At 46.8% G+C, this 23158-nt stretch overlaps 1 protein-coding gene across 2 annotated transcripts in view; it reads right to left on the bottom strand.

Annotated features, from left to right (window-relative positions):
• LOC106603930 (rabankyrin-5-like) overlaps window positions 1–23158 on the bottom strand; it is a 45266-nt gene that overhangs the window by 8305 nt on the left and 13803 nt on the right. For both annotated transcript variants that reach the window (XM_014198184.2, XM_014198183.2), the window contains exons 8-19: window positions 17392–17596; window positions 16847–16915; window positions 16557–16762; window positions 13498–13595; window positions 13036–13237; window positions 12798–12896; window positions 8270–8423; window positions 6038–6206; window positions 5705–5823; window positions 3850–4006; window positions 3370–3570; window positions 3064–3240 (exon numbers count right to left, since the gene is read on the bottom strand). In XM_014198184.2, the coding sequence (XP_014053659.2) occupies window positions 3064–3240; window positions 3370–3570; window positions 3850–4006; window positions 5705–5823; window positions 6038–6206; window positions 8270–8423; window positions 12798–12896; window positions 13036–13237; window positions 13498–13595; window positions 16557–16762; window positions 16847–16915; window positions 17392–17596 (1856 nt within the window). The remainder of the gene's footprint in view (window positions 1–3063; window positions 3241–3369; window positions 3571–3849; window positions 4007–5704; window positions 5824–6037; window positions 6207–8269; window positions 8424–12797; window positions 12897–13035; window positions 13238–13497; window positions 13596–16556; window positions 16763–16846; window positions 16916–17391; window positions 17597–23158) is intronic.

Below are 23158 nucleotides of genomic sequence, written 5' to 3'. Positions count from 1 at the left end.
CCCTTCTGAAAAAACCTACACTCGATCCCTCCGATGTCAACAACTACAGACCAGTATCCCTTCTTTCTTTTCTCTCCAAAACTCTTGAACGTGCCGTCCTTGGCCAGCTCTCCTGCTATCTCTCTCAGAATGACCTTCTTGATCCTAATCAGTCAGGTTTCAAGACTGGGCATTCAACTGAGACTGCTCTTCTCTGTGTCACGGAGGCTCTCCGCACTGCTAAAGCTAACTCTCTCTCCTCTCATCCTTCTAGACCTATCTGCTGCCTTTGATACTGTGAACCATCAGATCCTCCTCTCCACCCTCTCCGAGTTGGGCATCTCCGGCGCGGCCCACGCTTGGATTGCGTCCTACCTGACAGGTCGCTCCTACCAGGTGGCGTGGCGAGAATCTGTCTCCGCACCATGCGCTCTCACCACTGGTGTACCCCAGGGCTCTGTTCTAGGCCCTCTCCTATTCTCGCTATACACCAAGTCACTTGGCTCTGTCATATCCTCACATGGTCTCTCCTATCATTGCTATGCAGACACACAATTAATCTTCTCCTTTCCCCCTTCTGATAACCAGGCGGCGAATCGCATCTCTGCATGTCTGTCAGACATATCAGTGTGGATGACGGATCACCACCTCAAGCTGAACCTCGGCAAGACGGAGCTGCTCTTCCTCCCGGGGAAGGACTGCCCGTTCCATGATCTCGCCATCACGGTTGACAACTCCCTTGTGTCCTCCTCCCAGAGTGCTAAGAACCTTGGCGTGATCCTGGACAACACCCTGTCGTTCTCCACTAACATCAAGGCGGTGACCCGATCCTGTAGGTTCATGCTCTACAACATTCGCAGAGTACGACCCTGCCTCACACAGGAAGCGGCGCAGGTCCTAATCCAGGCACTTGTCATCTCCCGTCTGGATTACTGCAACTCGCTGTTGGCTGGGCTCCCTGCCTGTGCCATTAAACCCCTACAACTCATCCAGAACGCCGCAGCCCGTCTGGTGTTCAACCTTCCCAAGTTCTCTCACGTCACCCCGCTCTCTCCACTGGCTTCCAGTTGAAGCTCGCATCCGCTACAAGACCATGGTGATTGCCTACGGGGCTGTGAAGGGAACGGCACCTCCATACCTTCAGGCTCTGATCAGGCCCTACACCCAAACAAGGGCACTGCGTTCATCCACCGCTGGCCTGCTGGCCCCCCTACCTCCGAGGAAGCACAGTTCCCGCTCAGCCCAGTCAAAACTGTTCGCTGCTCTGGCACCCCAATGGTGGAACAAGCTCCCTCACGACGCCAGGACAGCGGAGTCAATCACCACCTTCCGGAGACACCTGAAACCCCACCTCTAAGGAATACCTAGGATAGGATAAAGTAATCCTTCTAACCCCCCCCCTTAAAAGATTTAGATGCACTATTGTAAAGTGGTTGTTCCACTGGATATCATAAGGTGAATGCACCAATTTGTAAGTCGCTCTGGATAAGAGCGTCTGCTAAATGACTTAAATGTAATGTAAATGTAAATGTCATTATTTTATTAACAAAAGCATAAAGATGCCATTATTAGTTACATTGTTTTAATTTGAATGTCCAGACTGGCACTAAGAACAGCGGGAACGTTTCCCTAGTCAGCGCCATTATTAGTGCAACACCCCTTAAAGTGTTGCTCTGTGCTACCCAGTGTGGCGGGGTGGGGGTCCCCTCCCCTCCTCCTCCCTTCCCCATGGGCTAGGTAAGTCTTCTGTGCGTTGCTCTGCGGCCCATCCCGTGCCCCCTGCCCTCGTGCCTTAAACCTCGCGCGCTTTCAGTGGATACAGCTGGAGAACTGCAAGGCAATCCCATTGTGCTCCACTCGGGAGCCATGACCAATATATATTGTCCTGCTAATACCAGGATTAATAATATATCTGTGAGAATGTCCAAGGGGCTTTTATACAATTGTAAATGAATAATAATCACTTTGTTTAAAAAAATAACAATATTTTGGAGATTATTTTGTTTTCAAATAACGTAAAATGAGGGAGAAAAAGCCATTCTTGAACATGGGGTGAGACATTGTTACTAATTTGTAAATAAAACCAGTTTGTTATTTAGAATGATTTATTTCTGTTTTTAGAGGGAGAGAAACCAAACACCTACAGTCATCTCATAGGTCTCCCAGTCGAGGCCGGCACGGGTATTAAACCAGCATCTGTAGCAACACAGTGTCTTAGACCGTTGCTCCACTCAGGCGCTGTACAACGTGAACGGTCAGGAGTGGCCTACAGTACTACAGTAAGAGCAAAATAAACCTAACAAAATAAAATAATAAAACCTTAGTGTAACAACAGTTTTAGTAAGTAATACTGAAGTCGTGCACAATTATCAGTTTCTATTTGGGTTTATGTCTCCCATTCATTGTCAGTTAGAGACACAGTAGGACCCAAAAGCATAGTCAGTGCTCTAACTCCCCCTTGTGGTGGTCTGGAACAATGAAGTAGTGACGCAGGGTACCGTACTAAACCACAAATTCCCGCAGCATAATCACAAAACTTTTAGTGGAGCAACCACTGTACAACTACTACAGTGTTACTTAGTGATGGGTAAAAAATCAATAGTTACATATCGCAATATTATATCGATACTTTTAAATACAATTATCTTTTTTTTGCTGTGTAGCGTTAGCTATCGCCAGTCTGCTGCACCAAAACCCCAGTATTTTTCATCCTATAGCTTGTTCTCCATCTTTTTAAACACTGAGCCAACATATTTTCAGTACTTTTATTTAAATTACTGATCAAAACTAAATTTTCTCAAAGCTCTCTCTTCTCTCTGCAGCAGATATATAGTGAGCAATATGTTTGAAACATCAAATCGCAATACATATAGAATGGTGAGAATCACAATACATATCGTATCGGCCTCTGCGTATCACGATACGCAGGGGCCGATACGATAGTATCACGATACGTAGGGGCCAATACGATGGTATCGTGATACTATCATATCGCGAGGTCCCTAGCAACTCCCAGCACTAATGTTACCCAGTCACTGGTGAGAAACACATTCAGCTCCAGATGAGGAAGCAGGGTGTCATTACCAGGTTACGGACGATCATTTCAGAGCCAGCATGAACAGCTAGATGTAGAGGGGTCTGCTTGGCAGCGTCCTGCACCCGGGAGTTCACGTTGGCCTGGACACTGATCAGGAACAGAACACTCTCGATGTCAGAATTCTGCACCGCCACGTGCAGGAAGTTACGCCCTTTGTTGTCCACCTGAGTGGAGAAAAAGGGAGTGAAAGATTTGGGAGAAGTTTTGGTTCATATAAACAGTGTCAGATGGAGAACACTGTAGTAGATGGGCCAAAAGAGGAAGCAGTGTGTGTGTGTGTGTGTCGCTCTCACCTGTTCGGCAGCCCCAGGCTCTCTCTTGAGGATGGCCTCTGCAGCCTTGTTGTTCTTGTGGGTCATGGCGCAGGCGAAGGGGGTCATGCCCTGGCGGTCACGTAGGTTCAGACGGATGTCCGGGTGGGAGATGAGCAGCTGAATGATGACGCTGTGCTGGTTGCTAATGGCAACGTGGATTGAAGCTCGGCCCTCTGCATCCTGGGTTACACAGCTCATATTAGCCACAAGGAACGGGCTCGGATAGGAGACACGAGATGCTCCTCACTCAACTATTAATCATGCTTTTAAATCACAACTCTAAGTGGAGGAATCTATCACAGGGGTGACCGTGTGAGATGACTGTGCTTAGAGGAGTGACTGCCTGGTGAAACTGACCCGTGGAGTGACAGTCAGTGAGACTGGATATGTTGAAAAGCTGTTGGCCCAGGAGGAGTAATGTCCAGGAGTAAAAGTCCTAAGTAAGCGAGCGAGACGTACCTGTGTGTTGACGTTGGCTCCAAACTCCAGAAGGCACTGTACCACCTCCTCCAGCCCCCAGCTGCCTGCCAGGTGGAGGGGTGACTGTCCGTCCCTGGCCTCCTCACCCCCCTCCCCGTCAGGGCCTGGACGCCGCGGGCTGTTCACATCACAACCACTACAGACACACACAGGGTTAGACTAGACCCACATATCAGCACTATGCCAAGAGGTTACAGCAGAGGAACTATGATATAGCATATTACTTGACTAGAACCTAAATCATTACTGAAAACACTGTAGATCACTATTTTATATAGATCTGACAATAAAACACAATTTCAAAGCGCTAAGCGTCGTTAGCCTTTCATTCCTCTGTTAGAAAGACCCAGTCAACCCTGATCTAGTTGAATGATACAGTGGCTCTGTTGACAACACTGAGATCACCTAAGGTAACTACTGAGCTACAGCTGTGGGCGGGCGGGCCCGGGACAGCTGTGGGCGGGCGGGCCCGGGACAGCTGTGGGCGGGCGGGCTGGGACAGCTGTGGGCGGGCTGGGACAGCTTCTATTGGTTCTGTTTATACCACGTGTCAAACTCATTCCACGGAGGGCCGAGGGTCTGTGGGTTTTCGCTCCTCCCTTCGACTTGATTAATAATTAAGGTCACTAATTAGTAAGGAACTCCCTTCACCTGGTTGTCCAGGTCTTAATTGAAAGGAAGAAAAAACCAACCTGAGAACACTCGGCCCTCCACGGAATGAGTCTGACACCCTGGTTTACAGTCATCAGGCAGGGATCACACTGACTAACCATGAAACTACTTCCATTTACATTGTAGTCATTTAGCAGACGCTCTTATCCAGAGTGCTTACATTTACGTACTTTCCCCGTTTTTATTTTTTACTTTTTGTACAGCGGGAATCGAACCCACAACCCTGGCGTTGCAAGCGCCATGCTCTACCAACTGAGCTACATGGGACAACCTTCCTCTTGCAGACTCTTTCCCGAAACAAGATGGCTTCCTGAACTAGATTAAACCAAGATGGATTCCTGAACTAGATTAAACCAAGATGGATTCCTGAACTAGATTAAATCAAGATGGATTCCTGAACTAGATGGATTCCTGAACTAGATTAAACCAAGATGGATTCCTGAACTAGATTAAACCAAGATGGATTCCTGAACTAGATGGATTCCTGAACTAGATTAAACCAAGATGGATTCCTGAACTAGATTAAACCAAGATGGATTCCTGAACTAGATTAAACCAAGATGGACTCCTGAACTAGATGGATTCCTGAACTAGATTAAACAAAGATGGACTCCTGAACTAGATGGATTCCTGAACTAGATTAGTGGAAAATGTTGGCCAAACTCTATAGATGACAGTGAAAGTAAAGAAACTGTTTGAATTAGCAGCAAAACGACAACGTCTGAGCTTGATTACCAACCAGACCCGAGCTCTGCTAAACAGCCAAACAAACACTGACTTAGTACATATTTAACTCAATATGCTGCTGCCAAAGGTAGTTTCAGCACAGGGAAAACAGCATGTCATAAAAGAGCTGTGCGGATGATGATCAGTGAGATGTTAGCCCAGAGAGCATCAGAAGGGGAGGCTGTCGCGACTCTCACTTTTTAAGGCTGTCTATTAAATTTGCTATAAAGAGGGATGAGTGTCATTTGCAGTGAGTCCATGGTAAGGGATGAGTGTCATTTGCAGTGAGTCCATGGTATAGAGACGGATGAGTTTAATTTGCAGTGAGTCCATGGTAAGGGATGAGTGCGTTAGAAAGTGAGGCGCATTGGCGACACTGTCCATTATAAAAAATATGTTAATCTGATAAAGGAGGGTTGAGTGTGATCAGACGGACCTGCGGATGAGGAAGCAGGCGGTGACCTCGTTGTTCTCATCCACGGCCCTGTGGAGGAGGGTCTGCTGACAGCCTGAGGGACCAGAGCTCCAACTGGTGGCGTCACAGCCGTGTCGGACCTACAGTAGCAGGGACAAGCAGACGACATATTCAACGTGTGGAACAGATCCCAGTCAAACCCGACCTGACTCCTGACTAGCTGAGTCGAAGGCTCTCGCATACATCTACCCTAGCATTCCACGGTCACTTATTTACATTCATCTGTGGGCTCCCATTACCACAACTCTTCCTCTACCGTCCCTTCTTCTTCCCCCTCCTCTCCTCAGGTCTCACCAGTGTGGAGGCGATGTCCTCTAGACCATTCTCCAGGGCCAGCCACAGAGGGGGGTGTCCCCTCTTGTCCACCACGGACATGTCCGCCCCCCGCGTGCAGATGGCGTCCACCACCAGGGGAAGTTGATTACTGATGGCCAGCTGCAGCGCCGTCTCTCCCTCCTGGGTCCTGCAGGGAGCGTGACGTGGCGGTTATATACACCTCCTGCTTACTTAAACTCACAGGGATATTTATCCAAGGTGCAACACGACAGGGTATATCAGGTCATATCCCCTATGACTTCTGCTACCGCAAGGTTTTTTCTGGACAAAAAAATAGGCTTAAGTGGTGGACGTGACAATGGTGGACAGTTGGCCCGTCAGTGTGGCTACATAAATATTTTTTTATTCATTTTTTATTTTACCTTTATTTAACCAGGTAGGCTAGTTGAGAACAAGTTCTCACATTTACATCTGTGACCTGGCCAAGATAAAGCAAAGGAGTGCAACACAAACAACAGAGTTACACATGGAATAAACAAACATATAGTCAATAACAAAATAAAGAAAGTCTATATACAGTGTGTGCAAATGAGGTAAAACAAGGGAGTTAAAGGCAATAAATAGGCCATAGTGACGAAATAATAACAATTTAGCAATTGAACACTAGAGTGATAGATGTGCAGAAGATGGATGTGCAAGTAGAGATACTGGGGTGCAAAGGAGCAAAAATAACAGTATGGGGATGAGGTAGTTGGATGGGCTATTTACAGATGGCCTATGTACAGGTGCAGTCATCTGTGAGCTGCTCTGACAGCTGGTGCTTAAAGTAAGTGAGGGAGATATGAGAGTCTCCAGCTTCAGTGATTTTTGCAATTCGTCCCAGTCATTGGCAGCAGAGAACTGGAAGGAAAGGTGGCCAAAGGAGGAATTGGTTTTGGGGATGACCAGTGAAATATACCTGCTGGAGTGCGTGCTGCTATGGTGACCAGTGAGCTGAGATAAGGTGGAGCTTTACTTAGCAAAGACATAGATAACCTGGAGCCAGTGGGTTTGGCGACGAACATGAAGCGAGGGCCAACCAACGAGAGTGTACAGGTCGCAGTGGTGGGTAGTATATGGGGCTTTGGTGACAAAACGGATAGCACTGTGATAGACTACATCCAGTTTGCTGAGTAGAGTGTTGGGGGCTATTTTGTAGATGACGTCGCCGAAGTCGAGGATTGGTAGGATAGTCAGTTTTACGAGAGTATGTTTGGCAGCATGAGTGAAGGATGCTTTGTTGCGAAATAGGAAGCCGATTCTAGATTTAATTTTTGATTGGAGATGCTTAATGTGAGTCTGGAAGGAGAGCTTACAGTCTAACCAGACACCTAGGTATTTGTAGTTGTCCACATATTGTAAGTCAGAACCGTCCAGAGTAGTGATGCTGGACGGGCGGGCAGGTGCAGGCAGCGATCGGTTGAAGAGCATGCATTTAGTTTTACTTGTATTTAAGAGCAGTTGGAGGCCACGGAAGGAGAGTTGTATGGCATTGAAGCTCGTCTGGAGGTTGGTTAACACTAATAAATAATCTACACATTTTTGCAATGCAGCTGAGAGTAAATGTTGCAGTTTTAAAGGCATTTTGCCATGTCTAACGCTGTGTTCTTTTGCTCAAACATACTGCTAAATTCATTGTTTTTGGAATTTTCAATTTCCTGACTGTCCAGCTTTTATTTTGGTGATTGTTAGTTGTCAAAGATTATTTCAAAAAAATAGATATAGGTCCATTATCTTTTCTACATACTTCATATCTCGTTTTAGTCATTTAAGTTAGTTTTTTCTACTGTATCATTGATTGTATGTTGTTTTACTCCATGTGTAACTCTGTGTTTTTGTATATTGTCGAACTGCTTTGCTTTATCTTGGCCAGGTCGCAATTGTAAATGAGAACTTGTTCTCAACTTGCCTACCTGGTTAAATAAAGGTGAATAAATAAATAAATAAATAAAAAGTTCACACTGAAAGCGTTTTTTCCAATCCGAAAAATTATGTCCGAAAAAAAGTTTTGATTTTGGCAACCTGAATTAACGCTTAGGTGGCCCCCCCCCCCAAGGATTACAATGTCAGAAAAATCCCTGCTACTGTATATCTTCGCATTATTGTATAATTCAGAGACTACACTGTTGTTTAAATCCCCCTCTAGGGAAAATAAAGAATTGAGAAATGCATCTGCTGGTTTATGAGGCTCCTGATCTGTGACTTATTTACCTGACGTTGATGTCAGCCTGGTGTTCCAGGAGAAACAGAGCACTCTTGCTGTCCTGTCTGTGGATGGCCATGTGGAGCAGGGTCTGACCGTTGGACATGGTGTTGTTGATGGATGCCCCAGAACCCAGGAGCTGGGCTGCTATGGTGTGCATACCTGAGGGACAGATGGGAGACAAACAGGCAGACTGTAAACGCTGTGGATTCAGTGAGACCAAATTACACTTTTAAAATCCAGATGCTTGAACTTCTCTACTGTTGTTGTGTATCAGGATCTATCCAAGAGGAGCAGAGTCCAAGAGGAGCAGGTTTGAGGGCAAAGCACAGGCAAAGCTTGGAAGGGGAGCTTCTGCTAGAATTCAGCATGGACTACGTCTATAGACTGTTTAAGGTTGGACCAGAGCCATATATTTATATTCATACTAAATACATGGCTCCGAGTTGGACTATCATGACGAGAAAACCTTTGGCTGCACATAGTCAGCCAAACAGAGGTGGCATCTCATCAACGGGGCTTCAAGTTCCTTGGTGTCCACATCACCAACAAGCTAACATGGTCCAAGCACACGAAGACAGTCGTGAAGAGGGCACAACAAAACCCATTCCCCCTCAGGAGACTGAAAAGATTTGGCATGGGTCCTCAGAATCTCAAAAGGTTCTACAGCTGCACCATCGAGAGCATCCTGACTGGTTGTATGACTACCTGATATGGCAACTGCTTGGCCTCCGACCGCAAGGCACAACAGAGGGTAACGCGTACGGCCCAGTACATCACTGGGGCCAAGCTGCCTGCCATCCAGGACCTCTATACTAGGCTGTGTCAGAGGAAGGCCCTAAAAAACTTCAAAGACTCCAGCCACCCTAGTCATAGACTGTTCTCTCTGCTACCGCACGGCAAGCGGTACCGGAGCACTAAGTCTAGGTCCAAGAGGCTTCTAAACAGCTTCTACCCCCAAGCCATAAGACTCCTGAACAGCTAATCAAATGGCCACCCAGACTATTTGCATTGACACTCCCCCCCCCTTTACACTGCTGCTACTCTTTTTATTATATACACTATGCATAGTCACTTTAATAACTCTACTTACTAGATGTCGAAAGATTGATTTTTCGATACCGATAAACGGAGGACCAAAAAAATCTGATACCGTTTAAAAATCGGACGATTGTTATATATAGAGTTGAAGTCGGAAGTTTACATACACTTAGGTTGGAGTCATTAAAACTTGTTTTTCAACCACTCCACAAATGTCTTGTTAAACTATAGTTTTGGCAAGTCAGTTAGGACAACTACTTTGTGCATGACAAGTAATTTTTCCAACAATTGTTTACAGACAGTTGTTGTTTATTTCACTGTATCATAATTCCAGTGGGTCAGAAGTTTACATACACTAAGTTGACTGTGCCTTTAAACAGCTTGGAAAATTCCAGAAAATGATGTCATGGCTTTAGGAGCTTCTGATAGGCTAATTGACATCATTTGAGTGAATTGGAGGTGTACCTGTGGATGTATTTCAAGGCCTACCTTCAAACTCAGTGCCTCTTTGCTTGACATCATGGGAAAAATCAAAAGAAATTAGACAAGACCTCAGAAAGAAATTGTAGACTTCCACAAGTCTGGTTCATCCTTGGGAGCAATTTCCAAACGCCTGAAGGTACCACGTTCATCTGTACAAACAATAGTACGCAAGTATAAACACCGTGGGACCACGCAGCCGTCATACCGCTCAGGAAGGAGACGCATTCTGTCTCCTAGAGATGAGCAAATCAATCCCAGAACAACAGCAAAGGACCTTGTGAAGATGCTGGAGGAAACGGGTACAAAAGTATCTATATCCACAGTAAAACGAGTCCTATATAACCTAAAAGGCCGCTCAACAATGAAGAAGCGACTGCTCCAAAACCGCCATAGAAAAAGCCAGACTACGGTTTGCAACTGCACATGGGGACAAAGAACGTACTTTTTGGAGAAATGTCCTCTGGTCTGATGAAACAAAAATAGGACTGTTTGGCCATAATGACCATCGTTATGTTTGGAGGAAAAAGCGGGAGCTTGCAAGCCAAAAAACACCATCCCAACTGTGAAGCACGGGGGTGACAGCATCATGTTGTGGGGGTGCTTTGCTGCAGGATGGACTGGTGAACTTCACAAAATAGATGCAATCATAAGGAAGGAAAATTATGTGGATATATTGAAGCAACAGCTCAAGACATCAGTCAGGAAGTTAAAGCTTGGTCGCAAATGGGTCTTCCAAATGGACAATGACCCCAAGCATACTTCCAAAGTTGTGGAAAAATGGCTTAAGGGCAACAATGTCAAGGTATTGGAATGGCCATCACAAAGCCCTGACCTCAATCCTGTAGAAAATTTGTGGACAGAACTGAAAAAGCGTGTGCGAGCAAGGAGGCCTACAAACCAGACTCAGTTACACCAGCTCTGTCAGGAGGAATGGGCCATAATTCACCCAACTTATTGTGGGAAGCTTGTGGAAGTCTACCCGAAACGTTTGACCCAAGTTAAACAATTTAAAGGCAACGCTACCAAATACTAATTGAGTGTATGTAAACTTCTGACCCACTGGGAATGTGATGAAAGAAATAAAAGCTGAAATAATTCTCTCTACTATTATTCTGACATTTCACATTCTTAAAATAAAGTGGTGATCCTAACTGACCTAAGTCAGGCAATTTTTATTATGATTAAATGTCAGGAATTGTGAAAAACTGAGTTTAAATGTATTTGGCTAAGGTGTACGCAAACGTCCAACTTCAACTGTGTGTGTGTGTGTGTGTGTGTGTGTGTGTGTGTGTGTGTGTGTGTGTGTGTGTGTGTGTGTGTATATATATATATAATAATGACAATTACAACAATAATGAATGAACAATGAACACTTATTTTAACTTTAAATAGGTTTTATTACATATATGTAACCTATTTGTCTCAAATATGAAACATGCTCAATTTGGTTTAAAAAATAAAGTGAAAGTGCAATATGTGCCATGTAAAAAAGCTAACATTTAAGTTCCTTGCTCAGAACATGAGAATATATGAAAGCTGGTGGTTTAATATTCCCAGTTAAGAAGTTTTAGGTTGTAGTTATTATAGGAATTATGACGCGTCGACTATTTCTCTCTATACCATTTGTATCTCATGTACCTTTGACTATTGGATGTTCTAATATGCACTATAGTATTGCCAGCCTAATCTCAGGAGTTGATAGGCTTCAAGTCATAAACAACGCTGTGATTCAAGCATTGCTAAGAGCTGCTGGCAAACTCAGTTAAGTTTGAATGAATGCTTATGAGCCTGCTGCCGCCTACCACCGCTCAGTCAGACTGCTCTATCAAATCAGACTTAATTATAATAAACACAGAAATATGAGCCTTTGGTCATTAATATGGTCAAATCTGGAAACTATCAAACAAAACATTTATTCTTTCAGTGAAATACGGAACCGTTCCGTATTTTATCTAACGGGTGGCATCCCTAAGTCTAAATATTCCTGTTACATTGCACAAACTTCAATATTATGTCATAATTATGTAAAATTCTGGCAAATTAGTTCGCAACGAGCCAGGCAGCCCAAACTGTTGCATATACCCTGACTGCGTGCAATGAACGCAAGAGAAGTGTCACAATTTCACCTGGTTAATATTGCCTGCTAACATGAATTTATTTTAACTAAATATGCAGGTTTAAAAATATATACTTCTGTGTATTGATTTTAAGAAAGGCATTGATGTTTATGGTTAGGTACATTCGTGCAACGATTGTGTTTTTTTCGCGAATGCGCTTTTGTTAAAACATCACCCATTTGGCGAAGTAGGCTGTGATTCAATGATAAATTAACAGGCACCGCATTGATTATTTGCAACGCAGGACAAGCTAGTTAAACTAGTAATATCATCAACCATGTGTAGTTAACTAGTGATTATGTGAAGATTGATTGTTTTTTATAAGATAAGTTTAATGCTAGCTAGCAACTTACCTTGGCTCCTTGCTGCACTTGCGTAACAGGTGGTCAGCCTGCCACGCAGTCTCCTCGTGGAGCGCAATGTAATCGGCGTCCAAAAATGGCAATTACCGATTGTTAGGAATACTTGAAATCGGCCCTAATTAAATCGGCCATGCCGATTAAATCGGTCTACCTCTGCTAACTACATATTACCTCAATTACCTCAACTAACCGGTGCCCCCTGTATATAGCCTCGCTATTGTTATTTTACTGCCGCGCTTTAATTATTTGTTACTTTTTTTAATGAGTTCTTAAAAGTGCATTGTTGGGCTTGTAAGGATTTCACTGTAAGGTCCACACCTGTTGTATTCGGCGCATGTGACAAATACAATTTGATATCCATGGCATGCCAGACTGGAGGAAAAGGAAGAGGTGGTGTACGTGCCCTTCATTACAAGGCATGTTTTAAAGCATGTCAAGTATAAGAGCACCGGCCAGATCTTCCACACTGACGTACCTAGTAGCTACCTATCTGATATGAGTGTAATGTTGCTGTTAATGTTAATGAAGCCTACCTGTCCAGAGGGCTAGGCCCAACACCGTCTGGTCCATGGAGTCTAGGAGGCTGAAATCTGGGATGATCTGCAGGTTGTTGGTGGCATGAAGAGCATTGGCTGGAAACACCAGGAAATTACATTGTCAGTATGCAGGAAACAAATCCAACTTCCCTCCGGGGATAAATGATGTTTATTCATCCATCCATCCATCCCCTGGTCTTATTAACATGGAGATGCTGTCCACTAACCAACCCACCTTTCTGCTCCAGGATGACTGACACCACGTCAGGGTGGTTGTGTACAATGGCCATGTGGAGGGGGCTCTGTAGAGACACCCCCTGGGCGTCATCGGGGAGGGCCTTCTGGGTCTGCAGGTTAGGGTTAGCTCCCTGTTGGAGCAGCTCTGCCGTCAGGCCCGCCAGACCACAGCGACACGCCGTGTGGAGAGGGGTTTCACCCTGTGGGGGAGGAGAGGAGAGAGAGGAGTTAGAGAAGGGGGGGTAGAAAGAGATATACAGAGGAGAGAGAGACATCGATACAGAGAGAGAGAGACAGAGGGGGGTTACAGCTTGTATGAAGCAGTAGTTTGTGATGCAGTAAAGTTTGAAGCAGTAGACTTTATGATTCACAATTGCACTGTAGTGTCTGAAGTAGTCATTTGTGATCAACTAGCAGAGCTGTGCTGCACCAAGTGATATTGCAGGACAACGTAACATACCCATTTGTTGGCATGGTTGACCTTTGCCCCATGTGTGGCCAGGAAGAGGGCGGCAGCCTCACTGCCTGCACCTGCTGCCCTCTGCAGTAGACAGTTTTCTGAGGAGGGATGGAGAAAAGGAAGGAGACACAGAAAGAGAGAGCAAGAATAACAAAGATAGTAAATATAGTAGTGCACTGGTCTCCCTATTGTTTATACATTTATTTATTTATTTAACTAGGAAAGTCAGTTAAGAACACATTCTTATTTACAATGACTGTCTACACCAGCCAAACAAAAGGTTTTTATTTTTCCAAGCTATACGGAGGGTGCTCGAGCCAACAAACAGCAGAGAGCTGAGGACACCATTCCAACCTGGAACTGAGCCAGATATAAATTCAAGTAGAACTAAAAGGTGTGAAGTAAAAGGCCTTTGGGCCCATGTGGCAGGAGTCTTTGAAGCGTCCTCTGAAGCCCCCTCCTGCTGATCAAAGACCATTCACTGGCATTTTCTACAAGAAATCTGCCTCCAGAAATAAAAGCTTCTCCCAAGTGGGTGTGACACCTACTCCCACTGCCTGCTGCACTGCTGCTTGGATTCCACCTGGAGATCTGTTCACCGTCTGCCCTGGCCTGTCTCCCCAAGGACTGGTACATGTACCTCCACCACACTCATCCCTCTCTGTTCACTGTCTGCCCTGGCATGTCTCCCCAAGGACTGGTACATGTACCTCCACCACACTCACCCCTCTCTGTTCACCGTCTGCCCTGGCCTGTCTCCCCCTGTCTGGTACATGTACCTCCACCACACTCATCCCTCTCTGTTCACTGTCTGCCCTGGCCTGTCTCCCCCTGTCTGGTACATGTACCTCCACCACACTCAACCCTCTCTGTTCACTGTCTGCCCTGGCCTGTCTGGTACATGTACCTCCACCACACTCATCCCTCTCTGTTCACCGTCTTCCCTGGCCTGTCTGGTACATGTACCTCCACCACACTCATCCCTCTCTGTTCACCGTCTTCCCTGGCCTGTCTCCCCCTGTCTGGTACATGTACCTCCACCACACTCACCCCTCTCTGTTCACTGTCTGCCCTGGCCTGTCTCCCCAAGGACTGGTACATGTACCTCCACCACACTCACCCCTCTCTGTTCACCGTCTGCCCTGGCCTGTCTGGTACATGTACCTCCACCACACTCATCCCTCTCTGTTCACCGTCTTCCCTGGCCTGTCTCCCCCTGTCTGGTACATGTACCTCCACCACACTCACCCCTCTCTGTTCACCGTCTGCCCTGGCATGTCTCCCCACGGTCTGGTACATGTACCTCCACCACACTCATCCCTCTCTGTTCATTGTCTGCCCTGGCCTGTCTCCCCCTGTCTGGTACATGTACCTCCACCACACTCATCCCTCTCTGTTCACCGTCTGCCCTGGCATGTCTGGTACATGTACCTCCACCACACTCATCCCTCTCTGTTCACTGTCTGCCCTGGCCTGTCTCCCCCTGTCTGCATGTAACACCTATCTTGTTCACGTCTGCCCTGGCCTGTCTGGTACATGTACCTCCACCACACTCATCCCTCTCTGTTCACTGTCTGCCCTGGCCTGTCTCCCCAAGGACTGGTACATGTACCTCCACCACACTCACCCCTCTCTGTTCATCCTCTGCCCTGGCCTGTCTCCCCCTGTCTGGTACATGTACCTCCACCACACTCATCCCTCTCTGTTCACCGTCTGCCCTGGCATGTCTCCCCAAGGACTGGTACATGTACCTCCACCACACTCATCCCTCTCTGTTCACTGTCTGCCCTGGCCTGTCTCCCCCTGTCTGGTACATGTACCTCCACCACACTCACCCCTCTCTGTTCACCGTCTGCCCTGGCCTGTCTCCCCCTGTCTGGTACATGTACCTCCACCACACTCACCCCTCTCTGTTCACCGTCTGCCCTGGCCTGTCTCCCCCTGTCTGGTACATGTACCTCCACCACACTCAACCCTCTCTCCTCTCTCCAGAGCTTACAAATCATTAAAATCCAGACGGAAAATATTTACACAAGAAGCAACCTAATATCACACAGTCAAACTCTCAGTCATTTAGTAAGTTCACCATTCTGCCATTCTCACTGTTAAACATCGCAGTGTTCAACACAACGGCTCTTTATGTCAATCCCTCCAGCACACGCACACTGTTGGGGCGAGTGACTCTGAACTTACAACGGCTAGCCCCAAGTCGTTATATATATTTTAGTTTTTTCTTGTGCAATTTGCAACTTGCCTCATGACTCCTGTATACTTTGTTGACTACAAACTTTCTTTACCCAGCCGTGGGACCGACTGTTTGTTCCCACACTGACTCTCTATTGGTTACACAGACTGTTGGCCTCCCATCCTATTCTAACCACCTCACGCTGGCTTTGTATTCATGTTACCTGATGAAAGTTACCTGATGAAATTGCTTTACAATATTATCTTGTTGCCATCTGATGCACATTCAGATGTCATAAATCAGCAGTGCAGAGCTCTCCCTGTCCTCTGCCGTGCCCTGATTGTATTACTGCTGATGACATCTGGAAATGTGCATGTACACCCTGGCCCATCTACTGTTGCTAGCCCCAATGTTGACTTGTGTTCTGATATCTGCTTCACTGATTTCTGTTCTCATAAAAGCCTGGGTTTTCTGCACGTTAACACTGGAAGCTTATTACCTAAAATGGATCAATTGAAAGTGTGGGTTCACTGCTCCAATCCAGATGTGTTGGTCATCACCGTGACGTGGTAAAGGAAGAGTGTTTTGAATACTGATGTTAACCTTTCTGGTTATAATCTTTTTCAGCAAGACAGATCTTCCAAAGGTGGGGGAGTGGCAATCTTTACAGTCTCTCTTTATGTAGTGTTGTGATGTGTATTTTGTCCTATATTTATATTGTATTTATTAAAAAAATAAAAAATCCCAGGCCCCCGTCCCAGCAGGAGACCTTCTGCCTTTTCCTAGGCCATCATTGTAAATAAGAATTTGTTCTTAACTGCCTTGCCTAGTTAAATAAAACTTTTTTTTTTTAAACTCAGTTTTGGAACAGTACCTGTGGCGGTGTCTGGTGCGTCTGCGTTACTGCCTCTCTGGATGAGCTGGGCTGCAAAGCTGTTTTCATCAAACGATGTTCCGTTCTCCACCACCAGAGCATCGTCCTCGAATGGGTTAACATTGGGGTCAGAGGACACGGTGATGTACTGCAGGGCCAGCCACAACGCTGTACTACCCTCATGGTCCTTCAGCTCCAGGTCCAGCCTGAGGAGAGAGGCACAAGAGGGTGTTTTTTTAAATCAGGTCAATGGTTTAGTGTTTAGTAAAGGGTTTCCTGTTTTAACTCACTGTTTGCACTGTAGGAGCTGGGTGAACACAGGCTCGTTCCCCGACACCACCGCTTCATGCAAAGGAGTTCTGGGACAAAAACAATCAAGAAATATATAATCGCCACAGTATTGGGACAATTACAAGAAGAAACAACCTCAGGTAACTCATACATAAACAGATCAAAGCATTCAGCAGGGGTTAAAGCAGACTAACTACCATGACTGAAACGTAAGTCGATCTCAGATCCATTGTCTGGGGCAAAGTTCACTTCTCATGTCAGAAGTTCTGACCATCATGCTTTTAGGGAAAAGGGGATTTATTTTGTATATGTATTAAACTGCGAGTTCGACCAATTCCAGTCCTTTTCAATATTGGAAATAAAAGAATCCATATGACGGAAGAGAACTTTAACCCCTGTGGAAGCAATGGCAGATTCTCTATAAAGATTAGAGGCCGATTTCAAGTGAAAGAACAATCAATTAATCATAAACATAAAGTGATTTTAATAGACTTTTGTTATATATCACACCAGATGAGGTCATTGATTCAGGATGACTACCCACCTTCCCTTGCTGTTCTGCATGTTGGGGTTGGCCCCTGTCTTGAGCAGAACCTCTGCGATGTGGGCCATGCCACTCATCACGTCCCCAGAGTGCTTCCTGGGACTGAAGGAGCACACCAGGTGCAGGGGGGTCTCCACCGCTCCAACCGTGGCCGCGTTCACCTGGGCCGAGTGTCGGATCAGGAAAGTGGAGGCAAACTCATCACCTGTGGGGGCGGAGGGAGAGAAGAAAGGGATGAGTGGAGGGGGAAACATGGATCTACGTCTTTCATTCTCCACGCTTTTCCATTCAATGACTGGTTATGTACAGGTCACAGGAGGCTGGTGAGGGAAGGATGACTCATAAGACTGGAATGAAGTGAATGGTATCAAAACACAAGGAAACCATGTGTTTAATACTATTCCACTCCAGCCACTACCATGAGCTCGTCCTCCACAATTAAGGTTCCACCAGCCGCCTGTGGCGCAGGTGCTGTAGTGCACACGTGTGGAGAATCAGAATACACACTGGGGTGTGCCTTACCCTCAACACGCTTTATCTCTAGCCCAGCGTTGAGCGTTGATAGGGAGGGTTGTGTTATTGTCTCTAGCCCAGCGTTGATAGGGAGGGTTGTGTTATTATCTCTAGCCCAGCGTTGAGCGTTGATAGGGAGGGTTGTGTTATTGTCTCTAGCCCAGCGTTGACAGGGAGGGTTGTTTTATTATCTCTAGCCCAGCGTTGAGCGTTGATAGGGAGGGTTGTGTTATTATCTCTAGCCCAGCGTTGACAGGGAGGGTTGTGTTATTATCTCTAGCCCAGCGTTGACAGGGAGGGTTGTGTTATTATCTCTAGCCCAGCGTTGACAGGGAGGGTTGTGTTATTATCTCTAGCCCAGCGTTGATAGGGAGGGTTGTGTTATTATCTCTAGCCCAGCGTTGATAGGGAGGGTTGTGTTATTATCTCCAGCCCAGCGTTGAGCGTTGATAGGGAGGGTTGTGTTATCGTCTCTAGCCCAGCGTTGATAGGGAGGGTTGTGTTATTATCTCCAGCCCAGCGTTGAGCGTTGATAGGGAGGGTTGTGTTATTATCTCTAGCCCAGCGTTGAGCGTTGATAGGGAGGGTTGTGTTATTATCTCTAGCCCAGCGTTGATAGGGAGGGTTGTGTTATTATCTCTAGCCCAGCGTTGACAGGGAGGGTTGTGTTATTATCTCTAGCCCAGCGTTGATAGGGAGGGTTGTGTTATTGTCTCCAGCCCAGCGTTGAGCGTTGATAGGGAGGGTTGTGTTATCGTCTCTAGCCCAGCGTTGATAGGGAGGGTTGTGTTATTATCTCTAGCCCAGCGTTGACAGGGAGGTTGTGTTATTATCTCCAGCCCAGCGTTGATAGGGAGGGTTGTGTTATTATCTCTAGCCCAGCGTTGACAGGGAGGGTTGTGTTATTATCTCTAGCCCAGCGTTGATAGGGAGGGTTGTGTTATTATCTCTAGCCCAGCGTTGAGCGTTGATAGGGAGGGTTGTGTTATTATCTCCAGCCCAGCGTTGATAGGGAGGGTTGTGTTATTATCTCCAGCCCAGCGTTGAGCGTTGATAGGGAGGGTTGTGTTATCGTCTCTAGCCCAGCGTTGATAGGGAGGGTTGTGTTATTATCTCTAGCCCAGCGTTGATAGGGAGGGTTGTGTTATTATCTCTAGCCCAGCGTTGATAGGGAGGGTTGTGTCATTATCTCCAGCCCAGCGTTGATAGGGAGGGTTGTGTTATTGTCTCTAGCCCAGCGTTGAGCGTTGATAGGGAGGGTTGTGTTATTATCTCTAGCCCAGCGTTGATAGGGAGGGTTGTGTTATTGTCTCCAGCCCAGCGTTGATAGGGAGGGTTGTGTTATCGTCTCTAGCCCAGCGTTGATAGGGAGGGTTGTGTTATCGTCTCTAGCCCAGCGTTGATAGGGAGGGTTGTGTTATTATCTCCAGCCCAGCGTTGATAGGGAGGGTTGTGTTATTATCTCTAGCCCAGCGTTGATAGGGAGGGTTGTGTTATCGTCTCTAGCCCAGCGTTGAGCGTTGATAGGGAGGGTTGTGTTATTGTCTCTAGCCCAGCGTTGAGCGTTGATAGGGAGGGTTGTGTTATTGTCTCTAGCCCAGCGTTGAGCGTTGATAGGGAGGGTTGTGTTATCGTCTCTAGCCCAGCGTTGAGCGTTGATAGGGAGGGTTGTGTTATTGTCTCTAGCCCAGCGTTGAGCGTTGATATGGAGGGTTGTGTTATCGTCTCTAGCCCAGCGTTGAGCGTTGATAGGGAGGGTTGTGTTATTATCTCTAGCCCAGCGTTGACAGGGAGGGTTGTGTTATCGTCTCTAGCCCAGCGTTGATAGGGAGGGTTGTGTTATCGTCTCTAGCCCAGCGTTGATAGGGAGGGTTGTGTTATTATCTCCAGCCCAGCGTTGAGCGTTGATAGGGAGGGTTGTTTTATTATCTCTAGCCCAGCGTTGATAGGGAGGGTTGTGTTATTATCTCCAGCCCAGCGTTGATAGGGAGGGTTGTGTTATTATCTCTAGCCCAGCGTTGACAGGGAGGGTTGTGTTATTATCTCTAGCCCAGCGTTGACAGGGAGGGTTGTGTTATCGTCTCCAGCCAAGCGTTGTTATGGAGGGTTGTGTTATTGTCTCTAGCCCAGCGTTGATAGGGAGCGTTGTGTTATTGTCTCTAGCCCAGCGTTGAGCGTTGACAGGGAGGGTTGTGTTATCGTCTCTAGCCCAGCGTTGATAGGGAGGGTTGTGTTATTGTCTCTAGCCCAGCGTTGATAGGGAGGGTTGTGTTATTATCTCTAGCCCAGCGTTGATAGGGAGGGTTGTGTTATTGTCTCTAGCCCAGCGTTGATAGGGAGGGTTGTGTTATTGTCTCTAGCCCAGCGTTGATAGGGAGGGTTGTGTTATTGTCTCTAGCCCAGCGTTGATAGGGAGGGTTGTTTTATTATCTCTAGCCCAGCGTTGATAGGGAGGGTTGTGTTATTATCTCTAGCCCAGCGTTGATAGGGAGGGTTGTTTTATTATCTCTAGCCCAGCGTTGAGCGTTGATAGGGAGGGTTGTGTTATTATCTCCAGCCCAGCGTTGACAGGGAGGGTTGTGTTATTATCTCCAGCCCAGCGTTGATAGGGAGGGTTGTGTTATCGTCTCTAGCCCAGCGATGATAGGGAGGGTTGTGTTATTGTCTCTAGCCCAGCGTTGAGCGTTGATAGGGAGGGTTGTGTTATTATCTCTAGCCCAGCGTTGATAGGGAGGGTTGTTTTATTATCTCTAGCCCAGCGTTGATAGGGAGGGTTGTGTTATTATCTCTAGCCCAGCTTTGAGCGTTGATAGGGAGGGTTGTGTTATTATCTCCAGCCCAGCGTTGACAGGGAGGGTTGTGTTATTATCTCCAGCCAAGCGTTGATAGGGAGGGTTGTTTTATTATCTCTAGCCCAGCGTTGATAGGGAGGGTTGTGTTATTGTCTCCAGCCCAGCGTTGAGCGTTGATAGGGAGGGTTGTGTTATCGTCTCTAGCCCAGCGTTGATAGGGAGGGTTGTGTTATTATCTCTAGCCCAGCGTTGAGCGTTGACAGGGAGGGTTGTGTTATTGTCTCTAGCCCAGCGTTGACAGGGAGGGTTGTGTTATTATCTCTAGCCCAGCGTTGATAGGGAGGGTTGTGTTATTGTCTCTAGCCCAGCGTTGATAGGGAGGGTTGTGTTATTGTCTCTAGCCCAGCGTTGATAGGGAGGGTTGTGTTATTATCTCTAGCCCAGCGTTGATAGGGAGGGTTGTGTTATTATCTCCAGCCCAAGCGTTGATAGGGAGGGTTGTGTTATTATCTCTAGCCCAGCGTTGATAGGGAGGGTTGTGTTATTATCTCCAGCCCAGCGTTGATAGGGAGGGTTGTGTTATTATCTCTAGCCCAGCGTTGATAGGGAGGGTTGTGTTATTATCTCTAGCCCAGCGTTGATAGGGAGGGTTGTGTTATTATCTCTAGCCCAGCGTTGATAGGGAGGGTTGTGTTATTATCTCCAGCCCAGCGTTGATAGGGAGGGTTGTGTTATCGTCTCTAGTCCAGCGTTGAGCGTTGACAGGGAGGGTTGTGTTATTATTTCTAGCCCAGCGTTGATAGGGAGGGTTGTGTTATTATCTCTAGCCCAGCGTTGAGCGTTGATAGGGAGGGTTGTGTTATTATCTCTAGCCCAGCGTTGACAGGGAGGGTTGTGTTATTATCTCTAGCCCAGCGTTGACAGGGAGGGTTGTGTTATCGTCTCCAGCCAAGCGTTGTTATGGAGGGTTGTGTTATTGTCTCTAGCCCAGCGTTGATAGGGAGCGTTGTGTTATTGTCTCTAGCCCAGCGTTGAGCGTTGACAGGGAGGGTTGTGTTATCGTCTCTAGCCCAGCGTTGATAGGGAGGGTTGTGTTATTGTCTCTAGCCCAGCGTTGATAGGGAGGGTTGTGTTATTATCTCCAGCCCAGCGTTGACAGGGAGGGTTGTGTTATTATCTCCAGCCCAGCGTTGATAGGGAGGGTTGTTTTATTATCTCTAGCCCAGCGTTGATAGGGAGGGTTGTGTTATTATCTCCAGCCCAGCGTTGACAGGGAGGGTTGTGTTATTATCTCTAGCCCAGCGTTGATAGGGAGGGTTGTGTTATTATCTCTAGCCCAGCGTTGATAGGGAGGGTTGTGTTATTGTCTCTAGCCCAGCGTTGAGCGTTGATAGGGAGGGTTGTGTTATTATCTCTAGCCCAGCGTTGATAGGGAGGGTTGTGTTATTATCTCCAGCCCAGCGTTGATAGGGAGGGTTGTGTTATTATCTCCAGCCCAGCGTTGATAGGGAGGGTTGTGTTATCGTCTCTAGTCCAGCGTTGAGCGTTGACAGGGAGGGTTGTGTTATTATTTCTAGCCCAGCGTTGATAGGGAGGGTTGTGTTATTATCTCTAGCCCAGCGTTGATAGGGAGGGTTGTGTTATTATCTCTAGCCCAGCGTTGACAGGGAGGGTTGTGTTATTATCTCTAGCCCAGCGTTGACAGGGAGGGTTGTGTTATCGTCTCCAGCCAAGCGTTGTTATGGAGGGTTGTGTTATTGTCTCTAGCCCAGCGTTGAGCGTTGACAGGGAGGGTTGTGTTATCGTCTCTAGCCCAGCGTTGATAGGGAGGGTTGTGTTATTGTCTCCAGCCCAGCGTTGAGCGTTGATAGGGAGGGTTGTGTTATCGTCTCTAGCCCAGCGTTGATAGGGAGGGTTGTGTTATTATCTCTAGCCCAGCGTTGATAGGGAGGGTTGTGTTATTATCTCTAGCCCAGCGTTGATAGGGAGGGTTGTGTTATTATCTCTAGCCCAGCGTTGATAGGGAGGGTTGTGTTATTATCTCCAGCCCAGCGTTGATAGGGAGGGTTGTGTTATTATCTCCAGCCCAGCGTTGATAGGGAGGGTTGTGTTATCGTCTCTAGCCCAGCGTTGATAGGGAGGGTTGTGTTATTATCTCTAGCCCAGCGTTGATAGGGAGGGTTGTGTTATTGTCTCTAGCCCAGCGTTGAGCGTTGATAGGGAGGGTTGTGTTATCGTCTCTAGCCCAGCGTTGATAGGGAGGGTTGTGTTATTGTCTCTAGCCCAGCGTTGATAGGGAGGGTTGTGTTATTGTCTCTAGCCCAGCGTTGATAGGGAGGGTTGTGTTATTATCTCTAGCCCAGCGTTGATAGGGAGGGTTGTGTTATTGTCTCTAGCCCAGCGTTGATATGGAGGGTTGTGTTATTATCTCTAGCCCAGCGTTGATAGGGAGGGTTGTGTTA

Source organism: Salmo salar, chromosome ssa04 (genome assembly GCF_905237065.1).
Source record: "Salmo salar chromosome ssa04, Ssal_v3.1, whole genome shotgun sequence".
Taxonomy (NCBI): domain Eukaryota; kingdom Metazoa; phylum Chordata; class Actinopteri; order Salmoniformes; family Salmonidae; genus Salmo; species Salmo salar.
Note: the sequence above shows the minus strand (reverse complement) of the source record. Positions and strands in the feature narration are given on the sequence as shown.